Source organism: Chelmon rostratus, chromosome 19, assembly GCF_017976325.1.
Source record: "Chelmon rostratus isolate fCheRos1 chromosome 19, fCheRos1.pri, whole genome shotgun sequence".
NCBI lineage: Eukaryota > Metazoa > Chordata > Actinopteri > Chaetodontiformes > Chaetodontidae > Chelmon > Chelmon rostratus.
This window is the reverse complement of record NC_055676.1, coordinates 14307607-14327036: the sequence shown is the minus strand read 5'-3', so window position 1 is coordinate 14327036 and position 19430 is coordinate 14307607. Positions and strand designations below refer to the sequence as shown.

Below are 19430 nucleotides of genomic sequence, written 5' to 3'. Positions count from 1 at the left end.
TTGTCTGTATGTCATGAACAACTTGTGGCAATGTCACTCAGCATTTAAGCATCACTTAAAACAGCTCATATATACAAGAAAAGAAGCTCATGTTTAAATTAATATTGATTGAATTCTTCAGGTCTGCATAAAGTAAGCAAATCTTTAAGTTTAATCTAGCTGGTACAACGAGGCACTAAGTACAGCACAGGGAAAAAGTCAAATAATTGTTTTAGATTAGTCATAGTTTGTTTAAAGTTTCCTTATTGCAGCCAAAGTTTGAAAAGCGATTTTCAAATTTATCGCTCAGATGATCTTATTGTTGAGAAGAAGAAACAGTTTTGGAAGTGAATCAGAACGGTTCCTTTAGCTTCAAGCCTCTGGGGGGACAGGCCCTTGCACTGCTTTGTCTTTGACTGGCAGCTGAGCTGATTCTGGGACAGGGACAAGATTGTAGGCAGCACACTCTGTTAACTACAGCTTAAAAGCTAAGGGACAAATGGTGTAATGATAGCTGAAGAAGCTCCACTTTGCATTAAAAAAAATTAAGATGTGGAGATAGCTACAGCTAACTGGCTAACTAGCCTGGAGATCGATGTGCACTTCCCCTGATGGACCTTTTCTGTAATAGCCTGCCAAGGTGCAGGTGTTGTAGGCTGCTAAAATTAATTGTTTTTGATTGGATCTATCCCCAAAAAAACCAAATGGAACTGCCGAGAACATGATACACCCTGAAAGTGAAGCTCAACACTGGCAAAGAAGCTGTTGGCAAAACCATGTGTTAAGGAGGGAGCATGCAGTTGTCTTCACCCCTCAGGAGGCCAGCAGTAGAGTAAGCAGTGATAAGGACCGCAGGGTCATTGGGGATTGAGCACTTCAAACAGAAGAAAAACAGGGAAAATCCACAAAAGCTAAAAATAATACACTTACACACTGCCACTTACAGGTCCATTACAGGTCCCAAACTATGCTTTAATACAGCTGAGGACTGAGGTATTTACATATACAGATCTTTCTGTTCTTGTGTGCAGTCATTATTGCTGCTGTTGTCAAGCATATGCTGACTTAAATAATCACCTATCCCAGCTGTAAAATGGGTAAAAGCATCATCAGTCACGCTCTCGTGTCTCTGTAAACAGTTCCTCATTAATTTTTAATTAATTCATGGCGACCATACAGTCAACAATGCGGAAATGGACTTTAAAGACACTTCAAACTTGAAACATTAGGACACTACTGAGAAGCTGTACGATGTAAAGGGCGAGAGAGAGAGGCAGGAAGGATTTGTGATGTGCATGAACAGACAAGAAAAACTGGCTTCACATCCGACTACACAGTCCCCTTTTCCCCTTTCTCATGACAAACCATCATTCTGCTCCACACGCAAGTGAGCTTTTTGACAGATATTGTCTTTCAAGAAATGGCATCTTGCTCCATTCACTGCTCAAAGCTCAAACGCATGATTCAATTAGTTGCTATGGCTGCTGAGAATGCGTAACATGGAATTCATGCAGTAAATATCCTTACTGAAGGCATGTTTATGCATGATGAGTTTGTTGGACATGGTGCAATGTCACGGGTCAGTTACTTTGTATAAATTAAACACAGGCCCATCCATTCAATGTGCACGCATCACGCAAACGCAACAAATAAAAAAACACAAAAGAGCACAGACAAACTACCATCAATCAGAGAAATAAACAACTTATGCACTTGCAGAGAGAAATACTGGCCAAAACTTCAAACAAATACACCGATAGAGTTAAACGATATTTACTGTATGTACACACGCCCACACAAGCCATTAAACTTCCAAAATATTTCTGTTGCTCAAGTTCAGATGCACCCCCACACACACACAGAGACCAGAAAAAGCAAAGGATATGAGCATGTTTCAGCTTACCATGCACACGTACACACAGAAAGTTAAAAAAGGTTTGATTATACTTACTGTTAAGCATTGCATATTCTCAGGGCGATTGGTCTCGGGGGCAGCACCATGGTTTGACAGCACAGCCTCTGAAATGTAGACAAAGGAATCACGGGCTGAGACAGTGCCTTTGGAGCACATTTCCCTCTGTGCCAACGCAAAACAGCTTTGTGGATGCACAAAAATAAAGTCCTCAAATAGTTCTGAGAGTCCATAAAAGTGACTCAGAAAGATAACAACAAGCAATTACGGCAACAGTTGTCTGGTGCAGCCTTCGCTGGGCTGGGATTCAAACTTCAGAGCGCACATAAAAGGCAAAAAACAGGCCAACCGAGTCAAGGAAAATCCCGTAAGATGCGAGGATCCAACAAACTGCCCAAGAGAGGAGTGGAAGTGAGAACAAGTGAGAGGGAGGGAAGGAGGGAGGGGTGAAGAGGAGAAAAGGAACTCCTCTCTCACTCTATTATCTGTCCGTCACAGGGCTCCTGGGAAGTTGCTATGGTTACAGGGACTCACGCCTCAGTGTCCTTTTAACTATTGCTCATAAAGGCGGCATTCAGCTTTGGGCCACAATGCCGATCTCCCTCTTTCTCTCTCTCGCTCTCTTTCTGTCTACATTTCCTTCTTTTTACATCAGTCTACATCTTTTACTGAACATCTTTCCTTCTCATTTTCTGCCCTTCCCTGTCCGTCTCTCAAACTTCACTCACAGCAACCCCACAGCCAGCCCCCCACCCCCCCACCCAACCACTGCCTCCTTTTTCTGTTTGGTGTTTCTATCCATCCTTTTATCCCTCACTTTGCCATACTCTTTCAGCACACCCCTACCTCTATCACCATGGGAGATAAATTATCCTAACCCAGACTGTGAAATGTCATTTTCCAAACCCTGCCAACCAAGTCGAAACGGCCCCAACACGAGTCAAAGAGTGTAAGCACCCTTCTGTTAACCTTGTGAAAAGTTGGAATAATCACATTACATACAAACGTACTTTAAAATGTCCAAAATTAAAAAGCACCTTTTTATCACTGCATTACAGTGTCACACATATATTTTTTTGCTGAAACTATATCAAATTGAGCACATTTATTCTGAATAAAATACTCAATCTAAGATGCCATTCATTATGCATTTACTGCTGCTAAAATGGAAGCTTCAAGATGTCTTGTAAATCATTTCATTCTTTTGACTAAAAGCTACAATAAAAGTATGAGAAAGTACACAAAGCTTGACAGGAAAATGTGCACTTGCAAGAGACTGTCCTCCCAAGACAAGCGTCAACTGTTCGAAAATGCCCGAAAACAAAGTGTTTACATTCAAGTGACAAAGCGGCCATAGCAATTAGCGTTCTCACCAGTTGGGAACAAAGGAGGAAGTTGGGTGACTTATTACACAGCCATCACCCCAAATAGGGAGGTGTTCAGGGTGGATGGGTGGATGGGGGACTCAACCAAAGGTAGGACATTGCCACGGGGGACGGCTGTTCATTTCCTGTTTCAAAACGTTTCTTTTAACCATAACCACAATGGTTCCCTACCATTAACCATGTGGTTATTATTGTAACCATGACAACAAAGGTCCTCTAATCTTAACAAAGTACTCTTGTTTAACTCAAATGATAATATTTTCCTAACCCTGACCAAGCAATGTTTGTGCCTGAACGTACGCAAACCTGACGTGAGATCCTGAAACAGATTTATTTTTCAAAAGGACGTTTGGAACAGTTGTGGAAGACACTGATAGTTATGCCGTCCTGTCGGGGTGTTAGATCAGAAAACGTATACAGCATGTGTCATCCAGGAAGCAAGGAACAAACAACGTATTTTGTTGTTTCATGTGGAGGACTTGTTCTATTTGTAAGGGTGTAAAAGGTCAATCAAGAGCTCACAAGAATACAAGACTCTCAAGAATCAGCCCTCATAAGTATGGGTACAAGAGGCTATACACACACACACACACACACACACACACACGCACACACAGTGTGGTTTCCATCATTTTTGGGGACATAACATAGACTTACATTCATTCCCTGGACACTTATCATAACGCTAACCTTACTTGCCAGAATCTTAACCCTTCATCCTAAAATTTAATGATTTACATTATGGACACCTGCATTTTGTCCTCACAACGTAGGCGAGTCCCCACAATGTGACTGTAAACATATTTCTGTATATATTCTACAGTTCTTCACTAAAAGCTCCTTCCTCACTGTATGTGCATGTGCACTAGAGGTTCAGATTTAAGTAAACTGCATGTTTGACAGTTGTTCTAGTTGAGATGTTGCATAAACACATTTGAGGACACACTCATCACCTCGAGAAACTTTCCCCCCTTCAGCAGTCTTCTCGTGTCCGACTCTGCACATACATCACTCTGCACATTGAAGGTCAAGCATCCAACTGAGGCAACAATAAGCAAAACTAATTTTTGACAAGAGGGTGACTTTAAAATGTATCTGCAGGCTACTGAAGACAGCCTACATGCAGAAAAAACAATTAAGTCTGAATGCTTTGGACACAGTTTCTACTTTTCTCTGTAACCCTATAGTTTAACCCCAACGTGACAGGCCCAATCCCATAGTTTCAGTTGGCATGGTAACCTGGAGGCTTTTCAGAAAAACAGGGATTCTGTCACTTCTGAATCTGACACCTCCAGGGGTCCAGCAAAAGAGAGGGGCTAACCTGGCTGGCATCAAGCCCAGGAGAGGAGTCTTTTGTATGGGTAAGACATCAGTAATGCAGGGCATATGAGGGGAGAGACATGGAGCAGCTGGCAACAAGAAACATCCAGCATGACTGACTTAGAAGGGGAGGAAAGAAGGAGGCACAATGAGAGAAAAAGCAGACAGTGGGAAAAGTCCACAAAAGAGAAATTCAGGGAATGAGAAAAAAAGAATGAGAAACAGTAGTTCAAGAAGTGAGTAAGAAACGGAGAAGACTGAAGAAAGACAGATAATGAAACTAGACGAAGAGGCTGAAAATGAAGACGTGCAAAAGGAAAGAGCAAAGAAGAGAAATCAAAAGGTGTTGGCAGTCTTTTGGAGTTGAGTCAGCCTCACTCTCAGATCTGCCAGAACATAAAAAGCCCTCGACTGTGCCCAAGTCCCTCTTTGCAACACTCGCTCACTTGACACCCAGCCCCTCTTTTCACCTCCTGTTGCCCGCAAACAAATAAACACTTGATGGAGAGAGGGGAAAAGCCAAGATGGGAGGAGATTGCCTCCACTTCGCTGTTCAGGTCTCTTAAGATCACCTCGAGCAGTAAGAAATTATTGTTTTAATTGGTAACGCCAAGAACTAACACAGTCTATAAAGAAGTGAACTGGATTTGCAAAGAGGAGCATTGTGACACTAACACAGTGATGAGTGGATGGCAGGTTGCTATGCTTCAAACTGTTGCCCATGTTGACAACCAATCAGCACATTTCAGTGTGACGTGCTTGATGTCACGGTGCATGGAAAAGTACAGTATCTGACTGACAATAATAAAAATGTTCTGGGCTTTTGACAACTGTGCTGGATTATAGTGACATGTAATCCCTTTTTTTTTTTACAAAGGATGTGATTTTAAGTGTACAAACAAAATAAAAGCAGATTACTGGCAGTTGGCAGTTGTTTAAGCTTGACATGAGTTGACAGCATTAGTGCTTGAATGAATGAGATTTTAAATTTAGCAAAGCACCCTATACTTTTGGTATAGGGTGCTTTGCTAAATTGTAGGAGTCAAGTCAACATTGAGTACAATATAGATGTATTAACAACTTAAAGGCTCGAGTTCAAGTTCAAATAAAGATACAGTACATAATATATATATTAACTGCTTGACTAATGTTCAGATACATCTGAATGAATATATATAGTTTTAATTTAACTATATTGCAGGATGAGTTGAAAGTACTCTTACTACTACTCATTGGTTTGGAAAGCGACAGTCAATTGGAGGGCTTTTCGGCAACGGTTGGACAAAGGCTTTAATTTATTGAACAACTTAACTGGAATGTTTTAACTCAGGGCTGTCTGTGCCAGTCGATTTCTCCACCCAGACAAGCACAACAGAGGAGCTGATGCAGAATTCTGGGAGAAAATCATATGAGAGCGAAACAAGAACACACATGCAAACCACCGGAGGTCTGAACACGGCAGCGTGACGGATGCTTGGTGAGGCATAGTTTCCAGTAAACAGAGCTACACGATATTGTGGAAACTGACTATTTTAGTTCTACACATTAATGGAAAATGACACATGAAAACAGTATTCACGCCAGAGTAACAGTGCAAACGTATGTAGTAGTCCTTGTGTACATTGTACATATTCAAAATCACATCTGCTTCACGATGAAGGCCCTGTGGCATTTGTTTTTGGTCAACAAACATAAGTTACATTTACGTTCAGCGTTTCTCACCAGGCCTAACAAATGCACTGAGCGCATGTCTTTCTTTTTTTTTTCTCTGAATATTTTTAATCATGTATTGTTTATTACTGTTCTCTCTTTTCCTGGCACCTTATTACCACCAACTGCCAATGAGCACAACAGTGTGAAAACATTAGCAGGATGTGAATGGTACTCACGCCTGTCTCCTGGAAAAAGGAGTTGTTTATGTACAATTCATTTGCAACAGATATGTTGTTGTAGGAAACGTAATGCAGACCGGATTATGCTTTGTATGTACATAAGGAAAAAAATTTCTTAACTAATGTAGATGCTAAGTTGTAAAAATGCTCCTGGCATCACTGGTGAGGTAAATAAATCCGGCACTTCATTCACTCAAAATGATGTTGCCTGTTAACATACTAGACTTCCATTTAAGACACAACAGGAAAAGCAGTACAGTGACATTCCTATTGTTTGAGTTAATTAGGTTATTAATATTGTGGTTCTTTTGTTTTATTTGTTATAATTCCAGGTGTTTAATATTGTTTTCTCTTAACTATCTTCGGGCGTTTTTTTCTTCCTGTGTATCAATAAACACATTCACACTTGAGTCTGTGTGACACATGAGTAGTTCCATGGTTTGCTAAATCATTAGCCTGTAGGCGTTCTTTCTTTTCGGTAAGAACATGGCTCATCACAAGGCTGAAAGAGTGAAAAGCAGTCTTTAGCCTGAGGGTGTTTTTGTTGGTCAATGAGCAAACTGATCCGAAAGAAAGGAAAAAGATGTGAAATGGGTGCTGCAGCCTAAAATCCTGCAGCCAGCTCAGTGTTTTTATGTGCTCTCTTTTGATCAGGCTGGTCATTACTGTGTTACAGCAGTAGCTTGTGTCCTAGCTCTTACATCCTAGCTGATATTACTGCGTTGCAGGTTATTTCTGTAGTGACTCGTACACAGATCCTGTTCTGTCATCGCCTCATTTGAATTTTACTAATTTCATTTTATTTCAAGTTTAACTAGGCCGCACAGTGTTATCTGTATATTTCCTTTCCAGAGAGAGTTTTTCAACACTGCCTCACATTCAGAAAATAATTTTTCCCACAGCCTACAGGGATCATCTCCGTCCTCCGGTACTCCAACGGAACAACTGTGTGTAGATGAAAGTGCTTAGCTTCTGTTTTTCAATTTTTCAGAGGTCAAATACTCCACATCTTACATTTATTTACTTTATGGGAATACTAGAGGATGAGGATGATCTCTGCAGGCCTTCAGAATAATCCGCTAAATCCACCAGGCCTCATTAGGTGCAATAACTATCAACCCGCCATTTTCAAAGATTTGTTGACATGTTTATTGAAACCTCAGTTGTTCCTTTTCCAGGACACAAGCCATGTGTTAAACAGCTGGACTAACTGCGGTTCATTGGGAACAGTGGGGATGATGCTCTTTACATAGTCACAAGCAAACATGCCACCCACTGACAGCAGGGTGACATGCATACAAGTGATTTCATTTAACAGCAAACAGAGACTCACATCTTCCTTTTTCAGAAATCATCTCAAAAGAACAGCTACTGGATGTCGTGAACCTAACTATGCTGGATTTTCTTCAAAGACTGAGGAAGGACAACTGCATTATTCAACAGTAGTTGTGACACAGCGTGGCAAATGTGAGGATGAGTTTCAGCTATGCTAGCAGTATAGCCCTAGGGACGGCAATGTCGGTCTGTTGGTTTGATCCAGACTGTAATATATGGACGACCATTGAATGGATTGCCGTGATATTGCCATGATACCATTCATGGTCCACAGAGGATGATCTTACTGACTTTCCTGAACCTCTGACTTATTCCTCTAGCACCACCAGGTCACAGTTTTCACTTATTCTGTCAATTCTCTCAACATCAACTGTATAAATTAGCACAATATTTGGCACAGACATCCACGGTGCCCAGACAATGTATTCTGCAGACATTCTCTGACTTTTCCTTGAGCGCCACCATGAGGCTGACATTTTCAGAATCAGAACCAGAAAAGGTTTATTGCCAAGTCGTTTTTCACGTACAAAGATTTTGCCTTGTTGTTTTGGTGCTTAACAACAAGCATAGCGAGTCGAAAAATATGAAAACGCAAGCATTTCAAGTCAAGTAGCATAAGTAAAATAAAACAATAAAATATGAATAATTATGATAAAAAAATAAAACCAATATATATATTACCATTATTTTAATTAGTTTAGGTCTTTATTGAAATATCTACTTAACTAATGGATGATTTACTGTGAAATTTGACACATACATAGCATGTAAAGACTTTAATTTCTTGACTTTTCATCTCACACCATTATCTGGTCAAAACTGTCCAGGTTTATGACTAAACACCTTCAAAAAACATAACCTGCCCACTAGCCTCAGCTGTACTTTGTGTTTAGTGCCAATTAGTAATCGTTAGCATGCTAGCACACTAAAGCAAAATGGTGAACATGGTAAACATTTTACCTGCATAACATCAGCATGCTAGGTGCAAACTCTCTGTACTCTCGTTTTAGTATCTGTGAGAGTATTCAGTGTTCAATTGTCAATAGTTCTTCCTCTGTTTAAGAGGACAGAGCACAACATTATTCTAAAAGGATCCTGCATTAACTGGGTAGTTTTTCATTGAACACTTTACGTATTATAAGGTGTTTCTGTTATTTTGTCCATCCCTTTCATGTCATGAAGAAGAGAGTACAAAAGTAGGCCACACATGCATATCGTAGTACAAACATCTAGCTTGTAAATGGATGCACAGGTAATGTACTGTACACGTTCACCACATGAAATTAGATCCCTGAGGATCTGATCCGTTCTGCTTATGCATGAGTTATCGGCATAGTACCAGCCCAAAGCTAAATGCATTTCAAACATGACACAAGAATAACATTTACATGAAGAGACAGAGCAAGAGATGCTTATGCCCTGGTCTCTGCCTGACCTCAGCAACCGCAGAGCGACTGGCTCATTTACTGCATGATGCCGCATGGTACAAGACAATGTGACGACTTCTGGCCACGCTGGTTAGCCAGAGAGTCATGATTGACGCATTTCATTTCCTGTTTCTGTCCTGAGCGAGGCAAAACGGCCAGGAAGGATTATGTCTGCTGTCTGTTGACTCAAAGTGTTGAATGATTGTCCCTGATAGAGATTGGCAAAGGGGATTTGAAAAGAACAAACAGAGAAATATTCAGAGACTGAGATGAAATTTCATACCCAGGCTGAATAGCACTTCTAAATTCATCAGCTTCAACCACCATTACTTCATCAGTTCCATCATTTAATTATACAGTAACAGCAGGAATTGCTCCAATACTTTGCATTGACTTTGCTGCAGCTTTGCTATTCTAACCCAACAGAGTAAGAAATCACCAGCAAGTGCGTCAGTATTACCAGCAAGCACATGAATTCTGCCTTAATACCTTTTCCTTGTCATCCTTGGCAAGTTTTTCTTGAATGCAGTTTCTAAATGATATATTATCTATTTATTTTTTTCCTAACTTCACAAAATGTTGACCACTAACCGCTGAACTATCAGCAGCTGTCACACATGAGGAGAGCATATCTGCTTGAAATGTGCAGAACGGGAACATGTTTGTTCTCCATGAGTGTGCTCCTTATTGGCAGTCACACTCCTTCAAGTCGTGCCCACTTAGTCCTGCGTGCCCGCTGTCGGCTCAATACGCCTGCCAATCAGGAAAGCAATTCTAATTTACTTTGCGTCCGTGACGACTATCAGCCGTCAGGGTTCATTGCCTCTGACCCAAACACATGAAAGTGTCACCCACTGGAGATTAAAGGCCATGCTGTTTGCAGGTTTGCAGTCTGAAGAGATTCGTGTTTGAGATACACAGAGTTTGGGTTGTAGAAGTGGCAGCGTCCTCCGAGGTAAAACGTCACTGCAGTCTGCCACCACCTTCATGTTCAGGTCATCACCTTTGATCACTGGAAAATATCCAGTTTATATTAGGAATTCACAGCATTGATACAGCAATTTTTGTCAACTACTACTGTTCCTACTACATTGGCCAGCTGGGCATTAAGATTAGTTGAGCTACATCCATCATGCCTGTGAAAGACTCCAGGACAAGGAGTTGCAGTTTGACTCTCTGAATGCCAAGAAACATGAGGTCCACCGAGCACCTCCTTAAAGGCTGTCCACACCCAGAGCACGCTTAGACAGATGTTTACACTTACCATGCCCACAGAGGACACAGAGATCGGTGACATCATGTAATACCCTGTGTTGCTCCAATTGGGTCTAATGAGCCTCAGCAGCTGAATACATCATGTGTTTGTGCAGGGCCTTTAATGCTTCACACCACTGGAGAATGCTATGCTGTTAGATCTTTTCCCTTTGAATATGCAGCTCACGTGAGACTGATGATGATCTTTTTCTGCATGAGTCTCAGGTTCCAGCTCGTCATGTCGGCTCTGGTCTCAATTTTCTTGTTTATTTCTAAATCTAGAGACATCTCATGAAAAGGATTATGTATACTTAATTACTCACTTAAATGGCTTACCCCTCATAGTCCAGCAATATAAGTGTGTAGTCTGAGGACTGTGTAGGTGCTCATTCTGTGCTTGATAAACACCTGTCTGACCCTCCTACCCTTAGTTTTGATGTGCCTATGGTTGGAAGGATGACACTGACTATAAGCCTTTCTCACAGCAGACATTTAGACTTGTCACAGTGGGAAAAGCACAGGTTTTACTAATAACAACTCATTTACATTCCAGCGTCCCAGTAAGATGCAACAGTGTGACCCTGAGCCCGCATGCATCAAGTCAGGATCCCCAAACTGAAGTAGCTAAATGGAATACAGCTATAATTAATTTTATCATTTACACTTTTCATGCTTTTTCTGCTATGACAGGAAGTTTGGTGACCTCATAAATAGCTCCAACCAATGTGAACCAGAGCAGAGGTCTAATTAGGCAGAATAAGTGAAAAGACCAGCATGGATACACAAGGGCCTTTAAATATGCGTACAACGAGTACACATAGTTCACAGTGTTTGTAAGTTTTATATTTATGAAAGATATAAATGCAAAATATATGATATTTTAGCATAAGTATTTCAACAATGAAGTATGTCTGTTCAAGCTAAACATATTGTGCTTTGAATATTGAATGCTAACAAAAAGCAGTCAGACAGGCTTTATCATTTTTCTATTTACAGGGAGTTGATTGTTTATGACAGTGCACAGTTTAAATTTGTATAGCTGACAGTGTCAAAGGCGCAGACTGTGCGACACAGTAGCACAGAGCTGAGAGTGTAAACTGTTGGGTCAAATGCTTCACTTCAGGCCAAGTGGATATAAGCCCGGGGTCAACGCATCAGACACATGGCATGTCAGACATACATGCAGCAACACACTGTCTCACATGTCCCCCCCCCCCCCATCCAGTGTACATTTTAATCGGCTGATCGTATACAGTGTGTCTGGACTTCAAAAAGGAACAAGTGTGTGTACGATGAAGATGACACACTTTTTAAGCACGAGCCCAATGGGTGTTCTGCTATTTTTACTTTCATGCATATACAGACCACCTGACCCACATTGTAAGCTTGTTGGAGGGAAATGCATTAGCCACGGTCAAAAACACACACACGTACATGTCACTGCGGGTCAGTTGTCTCCACTGACACACTTGGCAAGCCAAAAAAGCAGAGCTGAGGGAGTTTCTCAAATGCTCACTTTTGTCTTTAATCTGTAATAAATGCACGGGCATCGATGCTTGTGCACTAACACGCACAGATGGGCAACAAAATATCTAATCTCCAAAACATATACCACCAACCTAATGACAACCTAGACTAATAAAAAGTCCTTTATTAATCCACGGATATGTAATTAATTAACTGCAAGGCTAAGCACTGTTTAACTGATATCTGCTGCTTTGAGCATTTGATTCTATTTGAAAAAAACCTCACAGCAACACAATGATTTTTCATGTTTTATTTCCACTCCAAATTACATCTAATGTCCATAGATCCTGTATTGTTAGTAATTCTACAGAAAGAACAGCATTTAAAGGGCTGTTCACAATATTACTGTAGCGCAAAAGAGGTTTCTACGACTGCTTAATACAAAAACATGTCCTGAAAATCAACACTAATTGCCCTGTCACTCCGTATCTCGGCGATGCTGTTTGGCTGCCATTCAGGCACGGCCTCTCCTTTTCAGTCTCTCAGCTCGTTTTAAGCAAAGTTAAGATGGCAGCCTTTTTATTGTAGCCCTACAGCGTAATTAGCTGTCAACGCTCAGCAGATTGGTTTTGTTATGGAAGCAAAGTCTGAGCTATGCAAAAGGAAAGTCTCTGAGACACAACGGTACATGAGAGTATGAGAAGCATGACTGGTAACAACCTGACACAGAGTTCATCTCTCTCTTTGTGCTCTGGTGATACGACTTATTTGCATGTATTGTGCATTATTTGTTTTAACAGACTATTTTTCCTCATTATGGCCAAAACGCATTAAATGGCCTGCCGACAAGCGGGAATTCATTTAGATTGTTGTCTTTCTAAATACTGAGTGTCCCAAGCCAACCGTCAGATCAGGACGGTGCTACATCATGTGCAGATGTGCTGCTAGCTTCCCAGTCCAACATACTTCTGCCCCCCTCCCAGGAGTTTTGGCCTGCACTGTCCTGGCTCTGAACTGGCACAGGTCTCTGAGTGAGGGATTAGTCAGACACACTGATCCAAATAGTGCACCTCTGGTGAGAGTCTGTGCACATTAACACAGATTAATCTGGCACAATAGCTGATTACAAACTGGTGTGTTGGAAAGGGGAAGGTAAATGCGGAGGGGGGAGCTTTTAGTTGTTTATCTCGCCTAATCAATTCAAGCAAATTTGAGATGAACCACAACCAAAATGGTTTAATTTCCCCACCTCAGCATGTCTAACAACCTAATCCTAAACCTTATCCTAAACTATGTACTTGGTTATACTGAACACCTGGATGATGTTTTCTCATGATAAACTTGGTGCACTGCATGTCTTAAGGACAAATAAAATCTTGGTAAACAGTTTTGGGTCTGTTTTCATTTCGCTGTCTCAGCACATCTACTGTGCTGCCTGGTGAAAGAGTGCAGGTTGCACCTCCTTCGCACGGGGCTCTGCGGTTTTGCCTAAACGGTGCATACCATAATTCCCCTATGTGCTGCACAAACCAGAGTACACAAACAAACAAACCAACCAGCAACACACTCCAACCACGGCTCCAACTGGGCAGCTCGTCCCGAGCACCCGATGAGAGCACAAACATTACTACGAGTTTGACATGACAGATGTAAGTTTGTTTCCCCAAGATAAGACATACACCCCTGATAGCCATGCTGTGTACAAAAAAACTAAAGTAAGAACTAGTAAACCTTGAAACTTTAACTCAGTAAAAAGTACAGTTTTCTTATAAGGAATGATTTTGAAAATCAGCTATTCATATGCTCTAACCTGAGCTCACACCAATAAACTATTGTCAGAACACATAAAACACATGAAGATTGCTGCTCTGGCATCATTGCTTAGGAGTTAGTAGAGAGAGAGAGAAGAGGCAAGCTGCAAAAATGATAAATTATCTTTGAATTGAAAAGCTAACTTATCCGAAGCAAGAACAGGAAAACGGTGAGCCTGCCAAACTCCCAGTATGCCCCTCATTCCCATAATTGCAAGATTTCCCTAAATGAAATAAAGCATGTATTGCAATTCAAGGCCTTCTTTTGGCTGGCAACTAGTGTTACATCAAATTGTTTGTTTAGTGAAAGTGTTTTTGCATTCTGCCACAGTGCTAGGTTACATAAGAGATGGACTGAGGACTAAGAGACAAATAACAAAGATGCTAGAGCGAATAAAAACAGTGACATCTGAGAAAGCAGAGAGGGGTTAATAAAAATAAAACTACAGGTGTGAGGCGTGGAATGGAAAGGACAGGCAAAAGGCTCAAGGATATTCACAAATACGTGGATAATCAGTATGAACTGACAGACATTCAAGGGGGTGGGGGGAGGGGGATAGAGAGAGAGAGAGAGAGGGGATGGAGACACATAGAGGCATACTGTAATGAATGGATTTTGGTCATTTCCATGTTAGTGCATGTCATGGTGCAGCAGTGCATCCATGGCCTACATTCTGCCAGCTGGCAACACACAAGTGCATGCATGAGTATGCACCCCCCACTCACAAACACACACAAACAGGCACACATGGATCTGATGAGACAGTAGTGGGGCAGTACTGCCACAGGGAAAGATGAAAACTATATCCACGACATCCTGTCTTTCCTTTTTTTTTACCATAAAATGAATGAACTTCAAATAATTTGGGATTAATGGACGTAAAATTTTCATTATTGCACTTTCTCAGCAATTTGTGTTAAACACCATTCAGCCTATCAGCTCACAGCTAAACGAACTACTTGAGTTGTAACCCTTAAATACAAGTCAGGATCCCCTCATGCACACCTTGTAATGGTTTCCTGCTGAATGAGTCTTGAGTCCAATCTGATACTCCTGTCCCAGTTCCATCCACAGAAGCATAAAACTAATTTTAAAGTTGCATGAGGCAGATTAGCCTAGTTCAGCCAACCAGTGTAAATTGGACTGGGCTAGCTAACGTCTTATGATATAACCATCATTCTCATAACCCAGAATGGAACTATGCGAATAAGCAAAGTCGATGGCACTGAGAGTGGGGAGGATTGTGAAAGAGTGTATGTGCATGTCACCGTGTGCTGACGTAAAAGGATTGTGCATATGCGTGCACATAAATTTCGTGTCAAACTGTAAGTAATTCACTGCATGGGTAAGCTAAGCTCCTTCAGGGGTCTTGCATGGAGGGTAATTGTGACTAATTTGGCACAGCAAGAGAAAATTAGATGAGAATTGGCAGATTAGAAGCCTATGCATAGAGTGACAAAGACAGATTAAAAGTAATGTCAGCAACAATGAAAGCGCGCAGAAGAGAGGCATAAAGACAGGACAAGATAAGGAAGGACACACAAGCAATACGAGGAAAAAAGAAAGGTGAAACGGTGAAGAAGCAGAGCGAGAGAGCGCAACAGACAGAAAGGAGTCCAGAGGAAACACTCAAGCAGCATCTTCAAAAGAAAGCAAACCACGTCACGTTGCAAATTTGCTGCTCTGAAAGGCAACATGCAACTTCCAAAATATACTCACGTGGAGTGGGTACAGTAATGTATGATAACGCAAACATAGTACTCACCTAGTCTAGGCTGCCCTTATGGCTGGCACAGAGTAGCATAACTCCAACACACACACACCACCACCACCAACGTGAAACTACGAGTGAGTGCAAACATAAGTAGGAAGAGAAGGAGCACTCGAAGGAAAATAGATGTCCAAACAAATGTGTCTGAGTGTGTGTGGATGTGTGTGTGGATGTGTGTGTGAGTGTGTGTGTGAGTTTGGGTGGGTGTGTGTCTGTGTGTGAGGGGGAGATCCACTCCAGCAGCGAACGCTATGAGAGAGCTCCGTCTCTCTCTCTCTCTCTCTGGCAACTGTGACGCGTCAGGGTTTCGTCCAGACCCCTCCCTCCCCATTCTCTCCGTCTTTCCCTCATTCGCTCTCCCAATCCCTCTCTCTTTCCCTCTCTTAATCCCTTGCTTCCCCAGTCGCCCCACCTCCCGACCCAAAGACTGATAAAGACTTAAGAGCTGTGAGCGCGGCACACTCCAGGCACACACAAACATGTGACAATATGTATCTGGCATGCACTTACAGTACTTAAGTTGAGTTGTTCCTGTTGTGACCCTGACATGCTGCTGATTGGCCATTAAACTACATTTTTTTATCTGTGTTTCATTTTGATGCAATTTCACTCTTTCATACACTGTTATACTGTATGTCATTCATATATTATCCCATGCCTGACTTCAATATGATATCTGGGTTTTATTACTGGTGCCAAAACTGCAATTTTCAAAAGCTTCGTTCGGGGGGTTTTCGTGCACACAAAATATGCCAAAGTGCTTAAGACGTCAGTATTACATAAAGAACTAAATATGGCGTGTAGATAGAAAAGACTCCTGATTTAAATGAGAAAATATTGATTAAAAAAACTCAGAAACACTCTCAGATTCTGACCAAGCATTCAATGCTAACTTTTAATACTACATACAGTCGGATGTTCATTATGACAGACACAAACTCAGTGTTCCAGCTGGATTAACTGATAATTATTAGCAAGTTAACTTACCAGTGGAGTGGTAGTTGTGTTGTGTAGGCACTTGAAGATGCTTCTTCCTCCCCAGCTCTTCCCCAAGTAGGTAGTACCATCCTTGAACCTCCTACAGCACATACACAAAGAGTGACAGTTAGTTTGTCTGTGTGTGTGTGTGTGTGTGTGTGTCAAGTGCATGCACATCTATGCATGACTTGAAGCTTGGGGATTCAACCTAATGAGAGCTAAATTTAAAATGAATTCTCTATGTGAAAGCATAAACACGTTGTACACAAACACACACACACACACACAGACTCGGTTCGCTTGCTCCTGCAGGGCTGCAAACCCTGAACGCACACACTCACCCACTCACAATGCTTTAGCTTATTCTAGCAGCTGCTGCCCTCACTTCTGCACTTCTGCTCTGTGAGCCAGATGGTGTGTGCACATGTGTGTTATGTGTTTGCGACTACAGTATGTGTGTTACATAAAGTCAAGCAGGCTGTGTGTGTGTGTGTGTGTGTGTGTGTGTGTGCGCGCGTGTGTGTGTGTGTGTGTTGGGGGGGGGTTTGTTCTGATTTGTAATCCTGACAATGTGAACACAGTCGTGCAAGAAAGGACATGAGCTGACATCATTTTACTCTGTGTCACACATTTATTACAGCACACACACACACATACATGCGTGCACACACACAAACACACTGCCAGCCTCCTCTTTTGTACTAAATAATGTGATGCCATGGACAGTGACAATAATCTCCATTTTAAAAGCATCTTATCTGAGTGGACAGATTTCTGCGGGCTGTGGGACAAGGGGGGAGGATGGGCGGGGGACTTGTATAGAAGATGGGGGAGGGGAGGGCGTATGTCCTGAAAGTCAGAGAGGGATTTACGCCATCGTTCAATATTACCCTGCACATGTGACAAAAAGGGGGAAGAGTGGGGCAAAGAGAGCTGCTATAGTCAGGAGGGAGGGAGATGAAAAGAGAAAGCAGGAGATGGAGAGAGGTAAAAAGCACAAAGTGGCAAAAGGGCGCAAACAAATGACAAGATGTGACAGACGAGCAGAGCAGGTAACAAAAATAACAGCCAACACTCATGTGTGCCAAATACTTCAGAAATAATATTAGAACAGAGTGGAGGGAAGGAAGGGCTGAATGAAAAAAAAAACAACAGAGGAGAGTAACGGATGTGTTGGCGGGCTAAAGAGAAATAACTCTGTGTGACTCAAAGCTAAACCTCCCTCATTAGCATATTAAGCCAATTAAATATTCATAGGGATAAATGTTAGAGGAAGGAAGCCATAAACCTGAATAAAATATAATTTCTTTCCGTTGTTTGTTTTCCTCACTCATGCGGACGTTAATTGAAACTACAAAAAAGCTTTACTGGGGCGACTTTATGAGAGAACAAGAGGTTTTATAAATTTGCAGCTGTGTTGAAGCTGGTTTTCCCCATTTTATTTCTAAACACCAAATTAAGGGTTTTGTGTCAACTTCTCAGCCAGCCGGAGGGGAAAAACAACAATAATTATAGTGATAATACAAATGACAACTAATTAAAGGCCTTTTCAATGAATGCAGAGACCACTTTTCAAATTTAGCTCCAATGTCTTTCACTGTCTTCTTAAATCCTGGGACAAATAGTTAAAATTAACAGTAATTATTGATTTCTACCAGAAGGAGCAACGTTTTATTTGTTTAACAAGTCTCATAGTCAAAAAATCAGAAGTTTTTTTGGTACTTTCAATGTGGATGTTGTTTTTTTCTGGACTGATTTCAACCCCAGACTGTCATGTGTCTTAAACCACGACGTCACCAGGACATTCATATTTTCTACTTCACAAAGAGCCCTAATTGTGGGGTTCATCTCCGCAGAATGCTCAATTACAGAAACAGACAATTGGATGAAAGTTTCTGCTATTTCTCTTGAGGTTTTCTCAAATGTGCTGTAACCATAATGAGCATACAGGTTTCCTGCTTTCCCTAAATCCAAGGCAGACTCTCTGGTTAGTCTGACAGCATATTTGTTATACTTTTATTAAGCAGTGACAAAAATTATATACCTTCTGTGTCCTGGAAAAGTACCTAATGACCTTGTGTGGCTTTAAAAATACACACAAATGCATGCTAGATGATGTAATCTCATACATAAATGATAGTGCTGAGGCATTACATACCAAAGATTGGCTACAACGCTAACCACTAAAACGTGGACTTTCTTTTTCAAATGTGAATATGCGGTATGTCGGAAGAAACTATGCACATCTGCAAAGGCAGAGAAAAGACTTGGATAAATTAGAGTTGAATAATTAAAGAGTGAAGGGAAATAGCTAAGAAAAGCAGTTATACTGTACAGTGGAGGAGAACCCATTCTAACTCAGCCAACAACGCTGAACTCTTGGACCTCACATTTATCTGCTATCACCTGGGACAGTTTGGGAAGAAAGACGAAGGGACTTTTTTTCTTTCTTCTATATTATTATGTCGGTGTGTGGGATGAAGTGGTGTCACGGTTTGTGTGTGTGTGTGTCTTTGAGTGGTTATCCTCTCCACATTCAATCTGAAATACTTCGGCTTACCATGAATGTTTTGTCCCGATTCTCAGTTAGACAACTCTGTCAACGACAACTGCTGGATTGTCAATGAATCTGGTACAGATATTCACGGTTTCCCAGAGGATGAATCATGCTGATTTTGATGATCCCTGACTTTTTACCGAGCAACACCACCAGATTCATCTGTGGTTTTGAGCGAAATGTCTCAACAATTGAATGGAAATCGCCTCAGGATGATAATAATCCCTTTGGTGGTCCATTAACTTGCAATCTAGCGCCACCATCAGGTCAAAATGTTACTTGGTTTATGCTTAATTACTTTTATAACTATTGGCTTTAGCCTCATTGTTGCTGCTAATTAG

The 19430-nt window shown here is 41.4% G+C and overlaps 1 protein-coding gene across 1 annotated transcript in view; it reads right to left on the bottom strand.

Annotated features, from left to right (window-relative positions):
- The window catches only part of rgs3a (regulator of G protein signaling 3a), a 103271-nt gene extending 101007 nt beyond the window's left edge, over window positions 1–2264 (bottom strand). The window contains exon 1 of the mRNA XM_041959583.1: window positions 1931–2264. Within this exon, the coding sequence (XP_041815517.1) occupies window positions 1931–2050 (120 nt within the window). The 5' untranslated portion in view covers window positions 2051–2264. The remainder of the gene's footprint in view (window positions 1–1930) is intronic.
- Window positions 2265–19430: the final 17166 nt, after the last annotated feature.